The 15193-nt window shown below is 37.2% G+C and overlaps 1 protein-coding gene across 1 annotated transcript in view; it reads left to right on the top strand.

The window, feature by feature from the left end:
- Nucleotides 1-15193, top strand: part of LOC123524214 (trafficking protein particle complex subunit 13-like) — a 140404-nt gene that overhangs the window by 97470 nt on the left and 27741 nt on the right. Inside the window, exon 2 of the mRNA XM_053539099.1 lies at nt 8687-8855. Coding sequence (XP_053395074.1) covers nt 8687-8855 — 169 coding nt within the window. The remainder of the gene's footprint in view (nt 1-8686; nt 8856-15193) is intronic.

The raw sequence follows: 15193 nt of genomic DNA, 5'->3' as shown, positions 1-15193 counted from the left end.
ACAGCTATTACTAAAAGGCATATAGATTTGAAACTTATTTTTTATATGCAAGTTACTATCTCCAAAACTAATGCAGATATTGAATTGAAACTTCACATGTGCCTTTGGGGTTATAAAACTAGTTGATAGCAACAGTCCCATAACTCTGATATGCATTTTGGTCAAATTATGTCCCCTTTTGAACTTAAAACTCTTTTGATATTTAACCTTTTTGGGTAATATTTTCCTGCTTCTGGGACAATATTTTGAATAGTCGAGCTTGGCTGTCTTACGGACAACTCTTGTTCATAGGGGCAGTTGTGGGAGACATGCGCTCTTCTCAAAAGCATCTCTAGTTTTCCTCTTTTCTTTTACCGCAGATTTGGTAATTATTTTGTTTAATTACTTATATGGAAATATCGAAATCGGAACCGGTTCTTTATGAAATGGTATATACCGGTACTTTTCGAAGTGATTACTCGGTATGGTACCGATACCGGGAACCGATATCCAACCCTAGACATGATTATAATATAGGCTAACATAGAAGAAACCTTTAACTTTGTACTTGTACCATTACGTTACACATGCACACTTGAAGTGATCACAAAAGCTCACCCTGTCAGTACGTGACAGGTGAGCTAAAAATATAATGAAATATTTTATCATATTGAAGGGAGGTAATAAATAAACAAATGACATGCATGACATTTATATAGTACTAAAGAAGCATTTTTTAAAATTACACACCATAACAAGAGGGTCATGATGACCCTATATCGCTCACCTGTTTAACTTGGCTTTGGAATCATCAAGATAAACATCCTGACCAAGTTTCATGAAGATGATCCATAAATGTGGTCTCTCCTTTGATTTGAGTGGGTGACCTAGTTTTTGACCCAACATGACCCGATTTCGAACCTGGCCTAGGAATCATCAAGATAAAAATTCTGACCAAGTTTCATAAAGATAGGGTCATAAATATGGCCTCTAGGGTGTTAACAAGCTTTTCCTTTTATCTAACCTTGTGATCTAGTTTTTGACCCAACATGACCCAGTTTCTAACATGGCCTAGAGATCATCAAGATTAACATTCTGTGTAAGTCTGTATCGAATCAAAGCATAAATGAAACCACTATAATTATGGCTTAAAGGGCCAAAATAGAAAATTTTGCCCCTTTCAGGTGCAGTAACTCTAGAACCCATGATAAAATCTAGCCGGTTTTCGAAAGGAACCAAAATCTTATTGAAGAAATGTTAAAGAAGTTTTGAACGAACCAACATTATCCTCCAAGAGCAAAAACAGGAGAAATTATTTTGTGTTTTAGTACTGATAATTTTTAATGTAGTCACTGAAAGCTAGACAGAACTGAAGTGTTGTCAAACTATTGACAGATGCAGATATTTCTAAACTGACTTCAAGTTCTATTCTGTTAGTTTGTTACTGTTAATTTCTTGTTACAAACAAGTTAACCAGTTTTACTACTTTTTGAAAATAGCTGTTCTGAATTGATTTTTTCTTATTGCTATACAGCCATGTATTTTCAGCTTGGGAATAATGAACAGTTTCGGACAGAGAATGTTCCACAATTTGTTTATTTTGAAAGAGGTTGTGATAGAATTGTCATAACTGAAATATTTTACTTTTACTTTTGTTATTATTGAGAGAATTTAAATGTTATTATTCAGAGAATTTATATGTTTCTACAGAATTACTATACATATATATACTTCTTTTGGTCTTTATAAATTCTGATTTCCATTGGAAACTCTTTTGGAGAGGACACGTTTCAAGTAATTATGTAAAGATTTGGTTACCATACAAGCTAGGCAACATTTCTATTTCAGTAAAGTAAGTCTGTTTATCTTCCATTATTAAAATTTAGTAAAGTGAATTCTCAAAAAAGGGATCGTTTCAGGCATTGAAAGCTAACACCCACTAGCACAAGCTTTAGCTGTATTCTATTTACACTATTCAAACAATTTAATATAAAACAAAGCAATTGAGGATTTAAACATGTAATTAATACTTGAATATCTTTTAAAACGTTCTTGTTTGGCAGGAAAGCACACTAATTATTATGTGTAGTGTCCGCAACGTTTTCTTAAATGACAAGTTGGAATTTGTTTTAGTGTAACAGTTTGTTTTATCTATAAAAGTCCTTCTTAAACAAATATTCTAATGTCCATGCATCAAATATAGCAAAGATAAACACTGCTGTTTGGAAGATATCACAAATTTTTGGCCTGTTTACCTTACAAAATATTTTTGCCAACATACTGATCGGTAAACTTATCATAAACATGGCTAATTTTTCATACAGAAGCTTACTATTTAACTTTCAGTGAACAATGTTATTTAATTATCTCATTGACAGTGACATTAAACCATGGAATTACTTTTGAATTCAATAATGCAATTATGTAGTGTCCGCAACGTTTTTATACCTTTTCGTATTCTATTTATATGGCATTGCATTTCAAACTCACGTTAAAATAAATGGCTCTTTCTGATGAAGTATGTATCAAAGTTTAAGTGTATGAAATAACATTTAATAATACTTGCTGGACTATATTTTAGAGAAAACTGTCTATTAATGTATTTTTAACACAAAATTTGGCAGTCATTCAGTTGTTAATTAATAAGACGTTTTTCAAAATAAAAGTTCATGAAGGACAGAAATATTGTTTTTTTCTTTTACCAAATGCAAGGACTAGCTTAGAAATAATGGTATATGTTAAACATGTCTATTTTTGACAAGATTATATGAGTATAACATAAATGTATGTAGTGTCCGCAACGCACAATACCAGCAGTTGCTTTAAATTTCATAACTCAAGAACGGCATGTCATTAAAGGTTAAAAAATTACCATCTGACGCAGGAATAGCAAGAGAAAAAATCCACCAAATCCCAAACTGATTGGCAAAAGTTGATTTTTTTACACCAAGTGCAACATGCCTGCAGACATTATTGTAAAAATGGCGTTGGGGTGTAGAATTCTTTTATGTTCAATAAATTATTATCTGTAATTTATATGTTCATCCATAGTCTGTGAATAGACTAAGAAAGTCAGGTGGCTTGAAGATAGTTATAACTAAAGATGAAGATAGTTATAATTAAAGATGAAGATTGTTATAATTAAAGATGAAGATTGTTATAATTAAAGACTTAAAGTATAATATATAATTATGGATAATTGATGCACTTATTCTATTATTATATTTATTACAGTTTGTCCCTTTAATAAATAACTAAAATTAATCAGACTGAAAAATGAGTATTGCTAAAATTATTACCTATGTCATAAAAATAGAAAAAATTATAATAACTTACATATTAAATATTTTCAAAACATACCTTTTGAATAATACGGTTATTTATTATGTATTTCTCAAAGACATTACATGAATAGCACATAAGAAAGCACATTACAAATATATAATAAGTGAAGGGGATTTTGTCCTCCTTGTAAAGAATTGCGAAGGGGGTTTTGTCCTCCTTGTAAAATTCAGCGAAGGGGGTTTTGTCCTCCTTGTAAAAAATTGTGAAGGGGGTTTTGTCCTCCTTGTAAAATTCAGCAAAGGGGGTTTTGTCCTCCTTGTAAAAAAAGATGAAGGGGGTTCTGTCCGCCTAAGCAAAAGTGAGCGAAGGGGGTTATGTCTGCAGGGGTTTTTGTCCAGATCCCCCGTGATGAAATAATGCCAAGTGGGGCACTTGGATTCTTCCTCCAGTCAAAAAGCTGGAAATGTTGCCAGATGACCTAAATTGTGTTGGGGTCACTCAATTAACCCAGCAAAAACAAATTAATATTCATTGGTGACTGAAGTTTCGAGGTTGCATCAATCCACAAAATAAAATTCCAAAATACACTTTACCTTGAGAAGATTCTAAGATTATTTTCCACACAGTAGCTGTTTTAAACTAAAATCACGAAATTGCCTGCCATCAAAATTCCATGATTTCACAGCCAGTCATAATGGTACCACATTTATCAAAATATGTCAAAGAAGATAGATGGGTTCCCAATGCATTGCCATAATTTTCTAAAATTGATCTCTTTGGGTTACAGTCTAGTGTAGTTTATTATATATTATCAAAAATGCTTATTTTTCTTATTTTAAGTTAGTATGATCTATATGCCGATTTTATTAGTATGGAAGAGAGCATTTGGTAATAAGCCAAGTCATCAGAACCGACGTTAAATCTATATTTGTAGTTAGATCTATTTTGTCGCATATTTTCTGGCTTTAAGTGATGGCTTTAACACTATAATGTGTGATTTTTTCTCCCCAGGGTCTGTTTATACTCAAATCGGCTTTACTAGTGATTAAGAGTGATATTATAGCTACACTGACATAATGAATAGAATATTCTAACTGAATATTTGTTATTTCTTGGACATTTAAATGGGACAATTTATGATATACTGTGCCCAAAAAATTTGCTGAAAAAAATTCTCCCTTGATACTTACATTGCTAAAAGTAGCAACATTAAATGAATAATTTCTTATTTATCAATTAATAATTTTTAGTGTAAATTTGTAGTTTCATAATCTATTTTTGATAGGTATAAATAAATGAGCCGTGCCATGGGAAAACCAACATAGTGGGTATGCGACCAGCATGGATCCAGACCAGCCTGCGCATCCGCGCAGTCTGGTCAGGCTCCATGCTGTTCACTTTTAAAGCCTATTGGAATTGGAGAAACTGTTAGCGAACAGCATGGATCCTGACCAGACTGTGCGGATGCCCAGGCTGGTCTGGATCCATGCTGGTCGCAAAGCCACTATGTTGGTTTTCCCATGGCATGGCTCAAATTATGTTATAATAATGACTTGATCTAAGTTTCAAAGAATGAAGGTTATAATCAGAATTCTGTCAGTAACTGATTGTAATTACACTTATTTGAGCCGCACCATGAGAAAACCAACATAGTGCATTTGCGACCAGCATGGATCCAGACCAGCCTGCGCATCCGCGCAGTCTGGTTAAGATCCATGCTGTTCGCTTTCAAAGCCTATTGCAATTAGAGAAACCGTTAGCGAACAGCATGGATCCTGACCGTGCAGGCTAGTCTGGATCCATGCTGGTCGCAAATGCACTATGTTGGTTTTCTCATGGTGCGGCTCAATTTTGTCTTTTAAATACGGAGTGCTCATGTTAGATTTTCACTGGAAGTGTTTTTAGAATTGGTTTTCCTATCCTAATTGCCCAACCAAGATGTCACTTTCACATAAGTATAAATTTTATCAAACATAGTAATTATGAATATATTGTATTAACAATTATAACAGTTGGCCAAACTTTTAAAAATGATTATTACCTAATTTATTTATCTCCCTTTGCTTATCTTAGTTGTGCGACCATATTAGATTGGATGTAAATGAATTTGCCAGCTACTCCCCATTTCAAAATTTGCATTAAGGTTCAGATTGTATCTGTCAAATAGAAATTCTGTTGAAAAAAAATATGAAATTGCAGATGATGCATCATTTAGGCAGTGCAGATAAAAGAAGAAATACAGTATTTAACTGTCTTTTAATTCTTGCTGCTTTTGTAATTGTGATATCCTACAAAACAGCTTAAGAAAACATGCTCTGAGTTACCTACAAAAAACATCAAGAACCAATTTGAGAAGTTTATCAAAATAGTCATTATAACTATATCAGTTGACTCACTGGTGAGCGACATAGGATTGTATTTAATTTTGAATACAGTGCAACCTGTAGAACTTGAACACTGTTTGGAATACCAGATCATTAATTTTGTAGTACAGAGGTAATGTAGTTCATATGAACGCCTGACTTTCAGTTTGCACCTGGGAATGCTGAAGTTGCATTATGCAGAGAATATATAGTCATAATTGAACTGAAATTTCCTATTGTCATTATGGGTCCATTACCTTACCTTAAAAGCTAGTCCACTTGAAAAACAATATCTGCCCTTGTAGAGAGGTATTTGCTCTACAGAGGTATTGTTATAGAGAGGTGTTTGCTCTACAGAGGTGTTGTTAGAGGATGTTTGCTTTACAGAGGTATTGTTATAGAGAGGAGTTTGCTGTACAGAGGTATTGTTATAGAGAGGAATTTGCTGTACAGAGGTGTTGTTATAGAGAGGAGTTTGCTCTACAGAGGTGTTGTTAGAGAGGTGTTTGCTCTACAGAGGTATTGTTATAGAGAGGAGTTTGCTGTACAGAGGTGTTGTTAGAGGGGTGTTTGCTCTACAGAGATATTGTTATAGAGAGGAGTTTGCTCTACAGAGGTGTTGTTAGAGGGGTGTTTGCTCTACAGAGGTGTTGTTATAGAGAGATGTTTTCTTTGTAACAGAGATTTCATTATAGAGAGGTATCTTCTCAACAGAGTAGTTATATGGAGTTGTTTGCTCTACAAGGTTGTCTTTAAAGAGAGGTATTTTCTCTACAGATGTGTCCTAATAAAGAGGTATTAGAGATGTCCTAACAGACAGGTATTTGCTTTTAGAGGGGCAGTAATTAAGATGGACATTCTGTACAGAGGTACTTTTATAGAAAAGTATTTGCTCTACAGAGGTGTTGTAAACACAGGTTAGACTTAACACAGAGCTGTCTTTCATGTCTAGAAATAAGAGCTATGAGTCTTCAGACTTAAAGATTTTTGACAGGTGTTACTTTCCTGTGACATGTTAATGGTGTTGCCAAGTGTATGAAGAAAGTGCTGTCTTATTCAAGTTAGCCCCAATAATGCATGACTAATAAAACTCAGTTGTGGGAAAGCAATGTAAAAATGCTAGAATACAGAGAAAAAAGGTTATAAGAAAACAGAATGTGGACTGAATTTAAGACAGTGTTTGAGATGTGTAAGAAAGGACTTGTGCAATTCATTATATCTTGTTGACACATGTACTGCTCTCCCTTGTTTACTTGAACCCAGGCCCATTTGTACAATTTAAATGGACTTTAGTGAGGGGGAATTTCACTTGATTCATGTAACATTTTTCTTGTAGTGTCCTTGTTACTTGGTTGATTTTAATGAAATAAAAGTGTTGGTTTGTGAAACAAAAAACAGTTGGGTGAAGTGCTTGGGAAAAGTATCAAGAATGTCTGGCACACACTTTTTGATGAGGAAAGCACTCATTTTCTCCTTCAACACTTTCTATTTTATTAAAATCTGTTAAGTAATAAGGAAATTATCAGCAAAAATGTTTATCGGAAATGAGCGATTTTCCCCCCAGTGTACGGTAGTACCAAAAAGTCACAATGGTAATAGCAGTCACCCTTTAATGGCTGCAGATCACTTAATGTTGATTATTATACATATAGAATTATTGTAGCAGTCTTTCATTAAATTTAATGTTTACATAATCTTGTGCTAATTATCTGTAAATCATTGATACAAACAAAGTGATATCAACTGAAAAAAAATCATAACCATACTTTTCCTGAGTACTGCAATGCAAATGGCATAATTCACATAAAAGGGAAAAAACTTATATACTTTTCCAGTACTGCGATTCAAATGGCATAATTCACATAAAGGGAAATAACCATACTTTTCCAGTACTGCAATGCAAATGGCATAATTCACATAATAAAGGAAAATAACCCTTAGGCTAGTATGACTAGTTGATAAGTACACAAATAAACATGAAATATGCAAGAGAGGTTTTAAACTTGACAATGTTGAAATCTGTAGTTTAAACATATTTGAAACAGTTTATAAAAGAGAGTTAAGAGGAACAACACTTCAAACACCGGGTATAGTTTATTAATTTAATAAAATCTACCGGTCTCGGTCACATAATGACCTTCATCAGGATAAAATCAAAAGAAATTCTACACTAAAGTACTTATAAAAAATGTGGGCGACTTTGATAACTAAATGTTACTATAAATAGATTGATTCTGGCAACTGTCCATAAAATGTTGGCATCAATCCAAATATGAAATAAAGTTCAAAGAAGTTTGTTTTGAGAGTAATTGTACTTATTGAAAAAAAAAAATCTTTAGTAAAGATTCGATATACCCTGTTTACACAAACTAATTGTTCATTCTCATGACTAAACATTACGTACTCATCCTGGCATATAGTGTCCATGCTAGAGGAGGGTGTTGGTTGGATAGGTGATAATGGCACTGGTACATTGAATGTTAATGTCTCAATTGGTGGTTCTTCCTTGGGTTTCCTGCTATGTTTAGGTGTTATATTGACGTAAGGCATTCCAGTCTTTCCGAGCATGATGCCTTCATTAAAGTTTTATAAGTTGGGTACTGTAATCTTGGGAAAGTTACCTCTTTATCTTGTTTCTTCACTGTTACCTTCCCAAATTCTTTTTCTTCAGTCCATTACCCTGGTTGAGTGGTGCTTGAGGCTATCTTTTCTGACATATAATTTCTCACACCATGAGCATTTGTATCTGGTGTCATGGTCTTCTTTGGGTTTTTTTGTATCTATATATTTGAAACAGGTGAAAAAATAAAATCAGTAAGATCCTTGCACAACCAGTCCAGGTAGAGAACAAGAGCTGCAAATAAGGTGTAAATTTGTCTGCTGCATCTTAACTCTTTATTCCAGGAAAGAATTGACAAAATAGGTTTGCAGGTCAAAATATATGTTGCAAAAGACTTCAGTTATTGAAGCTAATCGATTGAAATAACAGCAAAAACAGTATCATGCATTAAAGGAAATAAAGATTTTCATGTCTTATAAATTTACCTTTCTGTTTTCAGTGATGCGGCTTACAAAGCCAACTTTGATGCCATTTCATCCGATAACAAGTGACAGTCGAGATGTGTCATATACTTTAACCGAGGATCAAAATCAAGGTGACATTGCTAAACCAAAGGATTTGGATTATTTTGGAGTTAGTGACCTGCTGACATTACCACAGAACTTTGGGTATACATGAATAATTCTTCTTTGATTATCCTTTCTGCTGCTCATTGTTTAAATTCAGTATTTTTTTCTCACATTGGCCATTAGTGAAGATGGGTGTCATGTAAGTATACATGTTATCATGTTGGCGCGCTAATCTTGGCGTCACGTTTACGTGGCGCGGTTTATCATATTATTATGTATGACGTCCTTGACGTCACTTGTTTATATATGTACTTCCGCAGTCAAAGGAAAGCAACAGAAGTAAACTGTAAGAAACCACACAACGTCTTGTATTTAAATTCCATTAGTGTCTAAACGACATTTTGGTGCCGTGACAATGGCAACACGATTACGGGCAGTGCTTAAAGGACAGAAAGGAGCAGTGACGCGAGTTTTTACCAAATTTGAAATTATTGATTCAGAGGGAACGAATTTTGACGAGCTCCAAACCATTGAGGATACACTGAAATGCAAACTCCAAATTATAACGGACATACACGAACAAATTGTGAACTCTATCCCGGAAGAGAATGCTGGGGAGATTGAACATGAAATTTTGGACCAAGAAGATTATGTGTACGAGTTGAGAAATAGATTCAACGAGTGAGCAAATTCAGGCAAGTCAAATTTTCTAATCTCAATGCAAATTCACAAGTTTTTCCTATTCTGATCCCAGAAGGCACAGAAAACAGAACACAACGCGAAAATAACTATTCTTACAGCATACAAGGGCATGCATCCACGGCCAACCCGAGTTACGGCTCAGTATATCACAGATTACCTAAACTCGAGCTTCCTAAGTTTGACGGTGATATTTTAGAATGGCAGTCCTTTTGGGACTTGTACGAATGTGCAATTCACAGTAATGCATCGCTGAGCGGAGTACAGAAGTTTACTTACCTGAAGACTTCTCTTAGAAATGAAGCATTACAGATGATAGCTGGTTTCTCGCTCACTAATTCTAATTACGAGAAAGCTATTTCCCTACTTCATGAACGTTATGGACAGAAAGATATTATCATACAATCATACATGACGGCTTTACTAGAAGTCCCCGCACCTACGCACACAGTTTCGAGTTTACGCAGATTCTACGACACAACAGAAACCTACATCAGAGCGTTAGAATCGTTAAACCAATCAGAATCCACGTATGGTTCCCTGCTTACTCCAGTGATGTTGCAGAAACTACCTTCCGACGTCAGACAGAATATGACACGTGCGCACGGGTCACAGTCGTGGCGCTTACCCGAACTTTTGAGTAGTTTACTATCCGAGATTACTATTCTGGATGCCGGAGCCCCCTACGTAAAACAATAAGACGTCCCAGCCACGACCTCCACATTTCTCACGAAGTCCGATTCCCACAAAACGGAAAAAAGCAATTCCACTACACAGCGAAAACCAAAGAGTTATACAGAGAAGAAATGTGTATATTGTAAAGGACATCATTCAAGCTTAGAATGCAAAAAAGTTACAGATTATAAAGAGAGAATGGACATAGTGAAAAAGAATAAGTGTGTGTTTTAACTGCCTCGGTGCTCATAAACTGTCAGACTGCAGATCCAGATTCAAATGTAAGAAGTGCTCCAAACGACACCATACAAGTATTTGTACCGGAAGTGAGTCTACATCGAATGAAACACCTACCAACCAACAATGCAACGTAAAGGAAACTGATTCAGCAGTTTTACACTCTACGCAGACGATTTCTACTGGACCAGTTTTGTTGAAAACAGCCGTTTCGGCAGTGAAGTCTACCAGCATATCATTTCCCGCCAATATACTCTTCGACAAAGGTTCCCAGAGTTCTTTTATTATGGAAAGCATGGCTAGAAAGCTTGAAATAAAACCAACTAGACAAGAAACATTATCACTCTCAGGATTTGGTGACAAAGAACGACGACTACGTCATCTTGATACAGCAATTATCTATTTAGAGTCGACCCATGAAGATATACCAGTAAAAGTGTTAATCGTGCCCGAGATTTCCGTGCCGTTAGCAACATACACAAACCAAGTTAGAGAACTGCCATACTTAAAGGGACTAAAACTAGCACATCCGGTGCATACAAGTGATGACTTTAACATAGAGATTTTAGTTGGTGCAGATTTTTATTGGACTATAGTGCAAGACGAGGTTATTCGTGGCAACGGACCTACAGCCATACAGTCAAAACTTGGCTATCTTTTGTCAGGACCTCTCAATGTTCCCACATTTAGAAACATTACGCCGACACCCGTATCCATGATGAATGTGTTTACATTGCATAGCAAGGAAGAGGTTGACTTTGGAAAATCGAATCCATGGGAGTAGAACCAGTCACCAAGAAACAGGAATATGAACAGTACTTGACACATTACCAAAATACGTGCATTACCTACAACGACGGTAAATACATAGCAAAGTTACCTTGGAGAGAAGAACACGATACATTACCGACCAATGAATTGATCAGCCGGCACAGAACTGAAAATGTAATCAACCGACTGAGGAAAGAACCTAAACTACTACACACGTATGGGGAGATAATCAGAGAGCAAGAACAACGAGGATTTATAGAAGAGGTACCAGCCGACCAGATATACACGAAAAGAAAGTTACATTACATTCCTCACCACCATGTAAAAAAGGACTCAGCAACAACTCCGATTCGCATCGTCTATGATTGTAGCTGCAGATCCGGACGTGAATTTCTGAGCCTGAACGACTGTTTGATGAACACCCCTCCTCACCTTACTGATCTTACTACAATTTTAATTAGGTTCAGATACAACAAATACGCCATTTGCACAGACATAGAGAAAGCGTTTTTGAATGTTGGACTACACGCAGACGACCGTGACATCACAAGATTTTACTGGTTGACAGACCCAGACGATCCAGCCAGCACTCTAAAGACATATAGATTCAAGTCCGTTCTTTTCGGAGCAACTTGCTCTCCATTTATACTGAATGCGACGATTCTAAAGCACCTGGAGAGACACCAATGCGAACTTACTGATCTTATCAAGAGTGGCTTATACGTAGATAATATACTTACTAGCGTCCAAGATGAGCAGAAGTTACATGATTTCTTCGAAAGCAGCCGACAAATATTCAAGCAAGCGTCTTTCAACCTCCGATCGTGGAGTTCTAATAGTGAAACATTACGTACCAAATTCAAAGCCGACGGAATAGATGACAAAGACAAAGAAATCAAAGCACTAGGTATGCGTTGGAATCCTGAAACAGATGTCTTGTATATACCGCAACGTACGTTATCCATGCAGAATGACCACTTACTGACGAAAAGAGAGATCTTGAAGGAATCATCATCCATATTTGATCCGCTTGGATTATTGAACCCCGTCACAGTGAGAAGTAAAGTTCTGATGCAATCGTTATGGCAACGCAAGTTAGAGTGGGACGAGCTTTTACCAGACGACATAATTAAAGAGTGGTGCAGCATAAGAGCAGACGTTAAAAAAGCCATCGACATGAAGTTTCCATGCTGTTATTTCCCAGATGATTCTCCTACAGAAAAAAATCTTCACATTTTCTGCGACGCAAGTGTGAAAGCATACGGCGCATGCGCGTACCTTGTTTCCGGAAGTCACAGCACACTTGTTATGGCCAAGAACAGAGTAGCACCCATTAAGCAGTTAACCATCCCGAAACTCGAGCTTTGTGCAGCTGTCCTGGGAGCCAGACTGTGCCACCATATTATCACCAGTATAGAGTGTCAGAGAGTTTACCTGTGGAGCGACAGTCAGATTGCTCTATAGTGGATTTCAACATCAAAAAAACAACCCATATTTGTATCCAACAGAGTACAAGAAATACATGAACTGACGAAAACATACGAGTGGAGATACTGCTCTACAGATACCAACCCCACAGATATACTGTCACGTGGTCTATCATATGACAAGTTCCATGACAACAGGTTATGGTTCCATGGTCTGGATTGGCTGACAAACACAGCCAGTTTTCCAGTGAAGAGTACCATATCACAGATACACGTAAATGATAACAGACAAGGTGAAGATACTGTCGTCCTTGTAAAAGAAACCCCATTCGTTCCGGGTATTCTACACATATTAGACTTACAGAGATTCAGCTCCTACCAAAAGGTTCTAAGAGTGTGTGCATACATTTTTCGATTTGTAGACCAGTGTAAGAAGCAGAAGAAATATGGCGGAGATCTACATCTACATGAACTCGACACAGCAGCAAGGACCTTAATAAAACATACACAGTAACTGAGGTTTCCAGATGTATTAGATTACATGAAGAAGACCAATTCTAGATGCATTAAACCTGCATTAGTGCGACAACTAGACCTGTACCTTGACATAGACAAAATACTACGCTGTGGAGAACGAATTGCCAACGTACCATTACCTGAGGAAACACGATTCCCGTATCTGATACCATCTAGAGGAAAACTTACTGAGTTGTTACTTACAGACGCTCATGAAACACAACTTCACGCAGGCTTAGAGAGTACACATACTTACGTCAATGTTTTTGGATTCCTAGTATACGTCAACGGGTGAGAACCATCATCCGCACGTGCGTCACGTGCCGTAAAGTGACGGCAAAGCCTTACCGAGTACTAGATCCACCCCCTCTACCCAGTGACAGACTCAAACACGCACCTCCGTTTACCGTAACCGGCATTGATTTCACAGGAGCACTTACCGTGAAAGCTACAGACGGAAGATTGCTGAAAGTATACATCTGCCTGTTTACCTGCGCAAACACTCGAGCCGTACACCTGGAAATAGTCACGGATATGAAGACAGAATATTTTATACTAGCTGTTCGCAGATTTATCAGCAGGCAATCCACACCAAAAGTATTCATGTCCGACAACGCATTGACATTTATAGCTACGGCCAAGATTATGAAAGAAGAAGTTTTGAACCCACATGGCATTACCTGGAAGTTCATCCCTCAACACGCTCCGTGGTATGGCGGTTGGTGGGAAAGACTCATTGGACTCACCAAAACCAGTCTGAAGAAAGTCCTCGGAAAGGCGTTAATCAACTTAGAAACCCTACAGACGCTCATTACCGAAGTTGAGTGTATAATTAACGATCGGCCGCTGACCCATTCATCAACAGATCCAGCAGACGACGAACCACAGACGCCCTCACACTTACTATACGGACGAAGAATCACCTCACCTATCTATCCAGACGACCGAGAAGAACCAGAAGCAGACGATATGTCACGTGATACAGCAGACAAGCTATACCGTTTTAAGTCTGCTACAATTGAACATTTTTGGTCCCGGTGGAAGCACGAGTACCTTACATCGTTAAGAGAGTTCCACAAACATTTAGGAGGCGAAGGCGATCTGATTCGAATTGGCGACGTAGTCCAGATTCACGACGACACATTACCCAGAAGCAGGTGGTCCTTAGGTGTTATTGATGACGTTGTTACTGGAGCAGACAGACGTACACGTGCAGCACGAGTCAAATCTAAAAAGGGCCTCATCACCAGACCTATAGCAAAACTTTATCCGCTTGATCTGATTGAATAGACTGCGTTCAGATTTCGATGGTAATAGAGACTAGAGACTGTGTTCAAATTTCAGTGTTAAGAGAGACTGTGTTAGAGATATATTCAGACTGTGAAAGACAAATTATAATGACATTCCGTAGAATGGTTTCATTTAACAAGACTTAGTAATTTTCATTCAAGAGTGCAATTTGATACATAATGATTTTCTTGTAATTTACTCTGATATTTTACTTTCCGGCCCCGGAGTGTCATGTAAGTATACATGTTATCATGTTGACGCGCTAATCTTGGCGTCACGTTTACGTGGCGCGGTTTATCATATTATTATGTATGACGTCCTTGACGTCACTTGTTTATGTATGTACTTCTGCAGTCAAACGAAAGCAACAGAAGTAAACTGTAAGAAACCACACAACGTCATGTATTTAAATTCCATTAGTGTCTAAACGACAATGGGTATGCTTGATTTTTTGAGCCGTGCCATGAGAAAACCAACATAATGGGTTTGCGACCAGCATGGATCCAGACCAGCCTGCGCATCCGCGCAGTCTGGTCAGGATCCATGCTGTTCGCTTTTAAAGCCTACTGCAATTAGAGAAACCGTTAGCGAACAGCATGGATCCTGACCAGACTGCGCGGATGCTGGTCTGGATCCATGCTGATCGCAAACCCAGTATGTTGATTTTCTCATGGCGCGGCTCATTTGTCTGTCATTCATGTGAGTCTTTAAAGGAGTCATCTTCTCAGGAAACCACTTCATAGATCATTTCCAAACCTGGTCTTTAGCATGCTGGCATTGACCTTTCTCAAATGGTTTTGCTCTGTTGCACACAGGGGTCCC

The sequence above is a fragment of the Mercenaria mercenaria genome, chromosome 3 (genome assembly GCF_021730395.1).
Source record: "Mercenaria mercenaria strain notata chromosome 3, MADL_Memer_1, whole genome shotgun sequence".
Classification (NCBI taxonomy): domain Eukaryota; kingdom Metazoa; phylum Mollusca; class Bivalvia; order Venerida; family Veneridae; genus Mercenaria; species Mercenaria mercenaria.
Note: the sequence above shows the minus strand (reverse complement) of the source record. Positions and strands in the feature narration are given on the sequence as shown.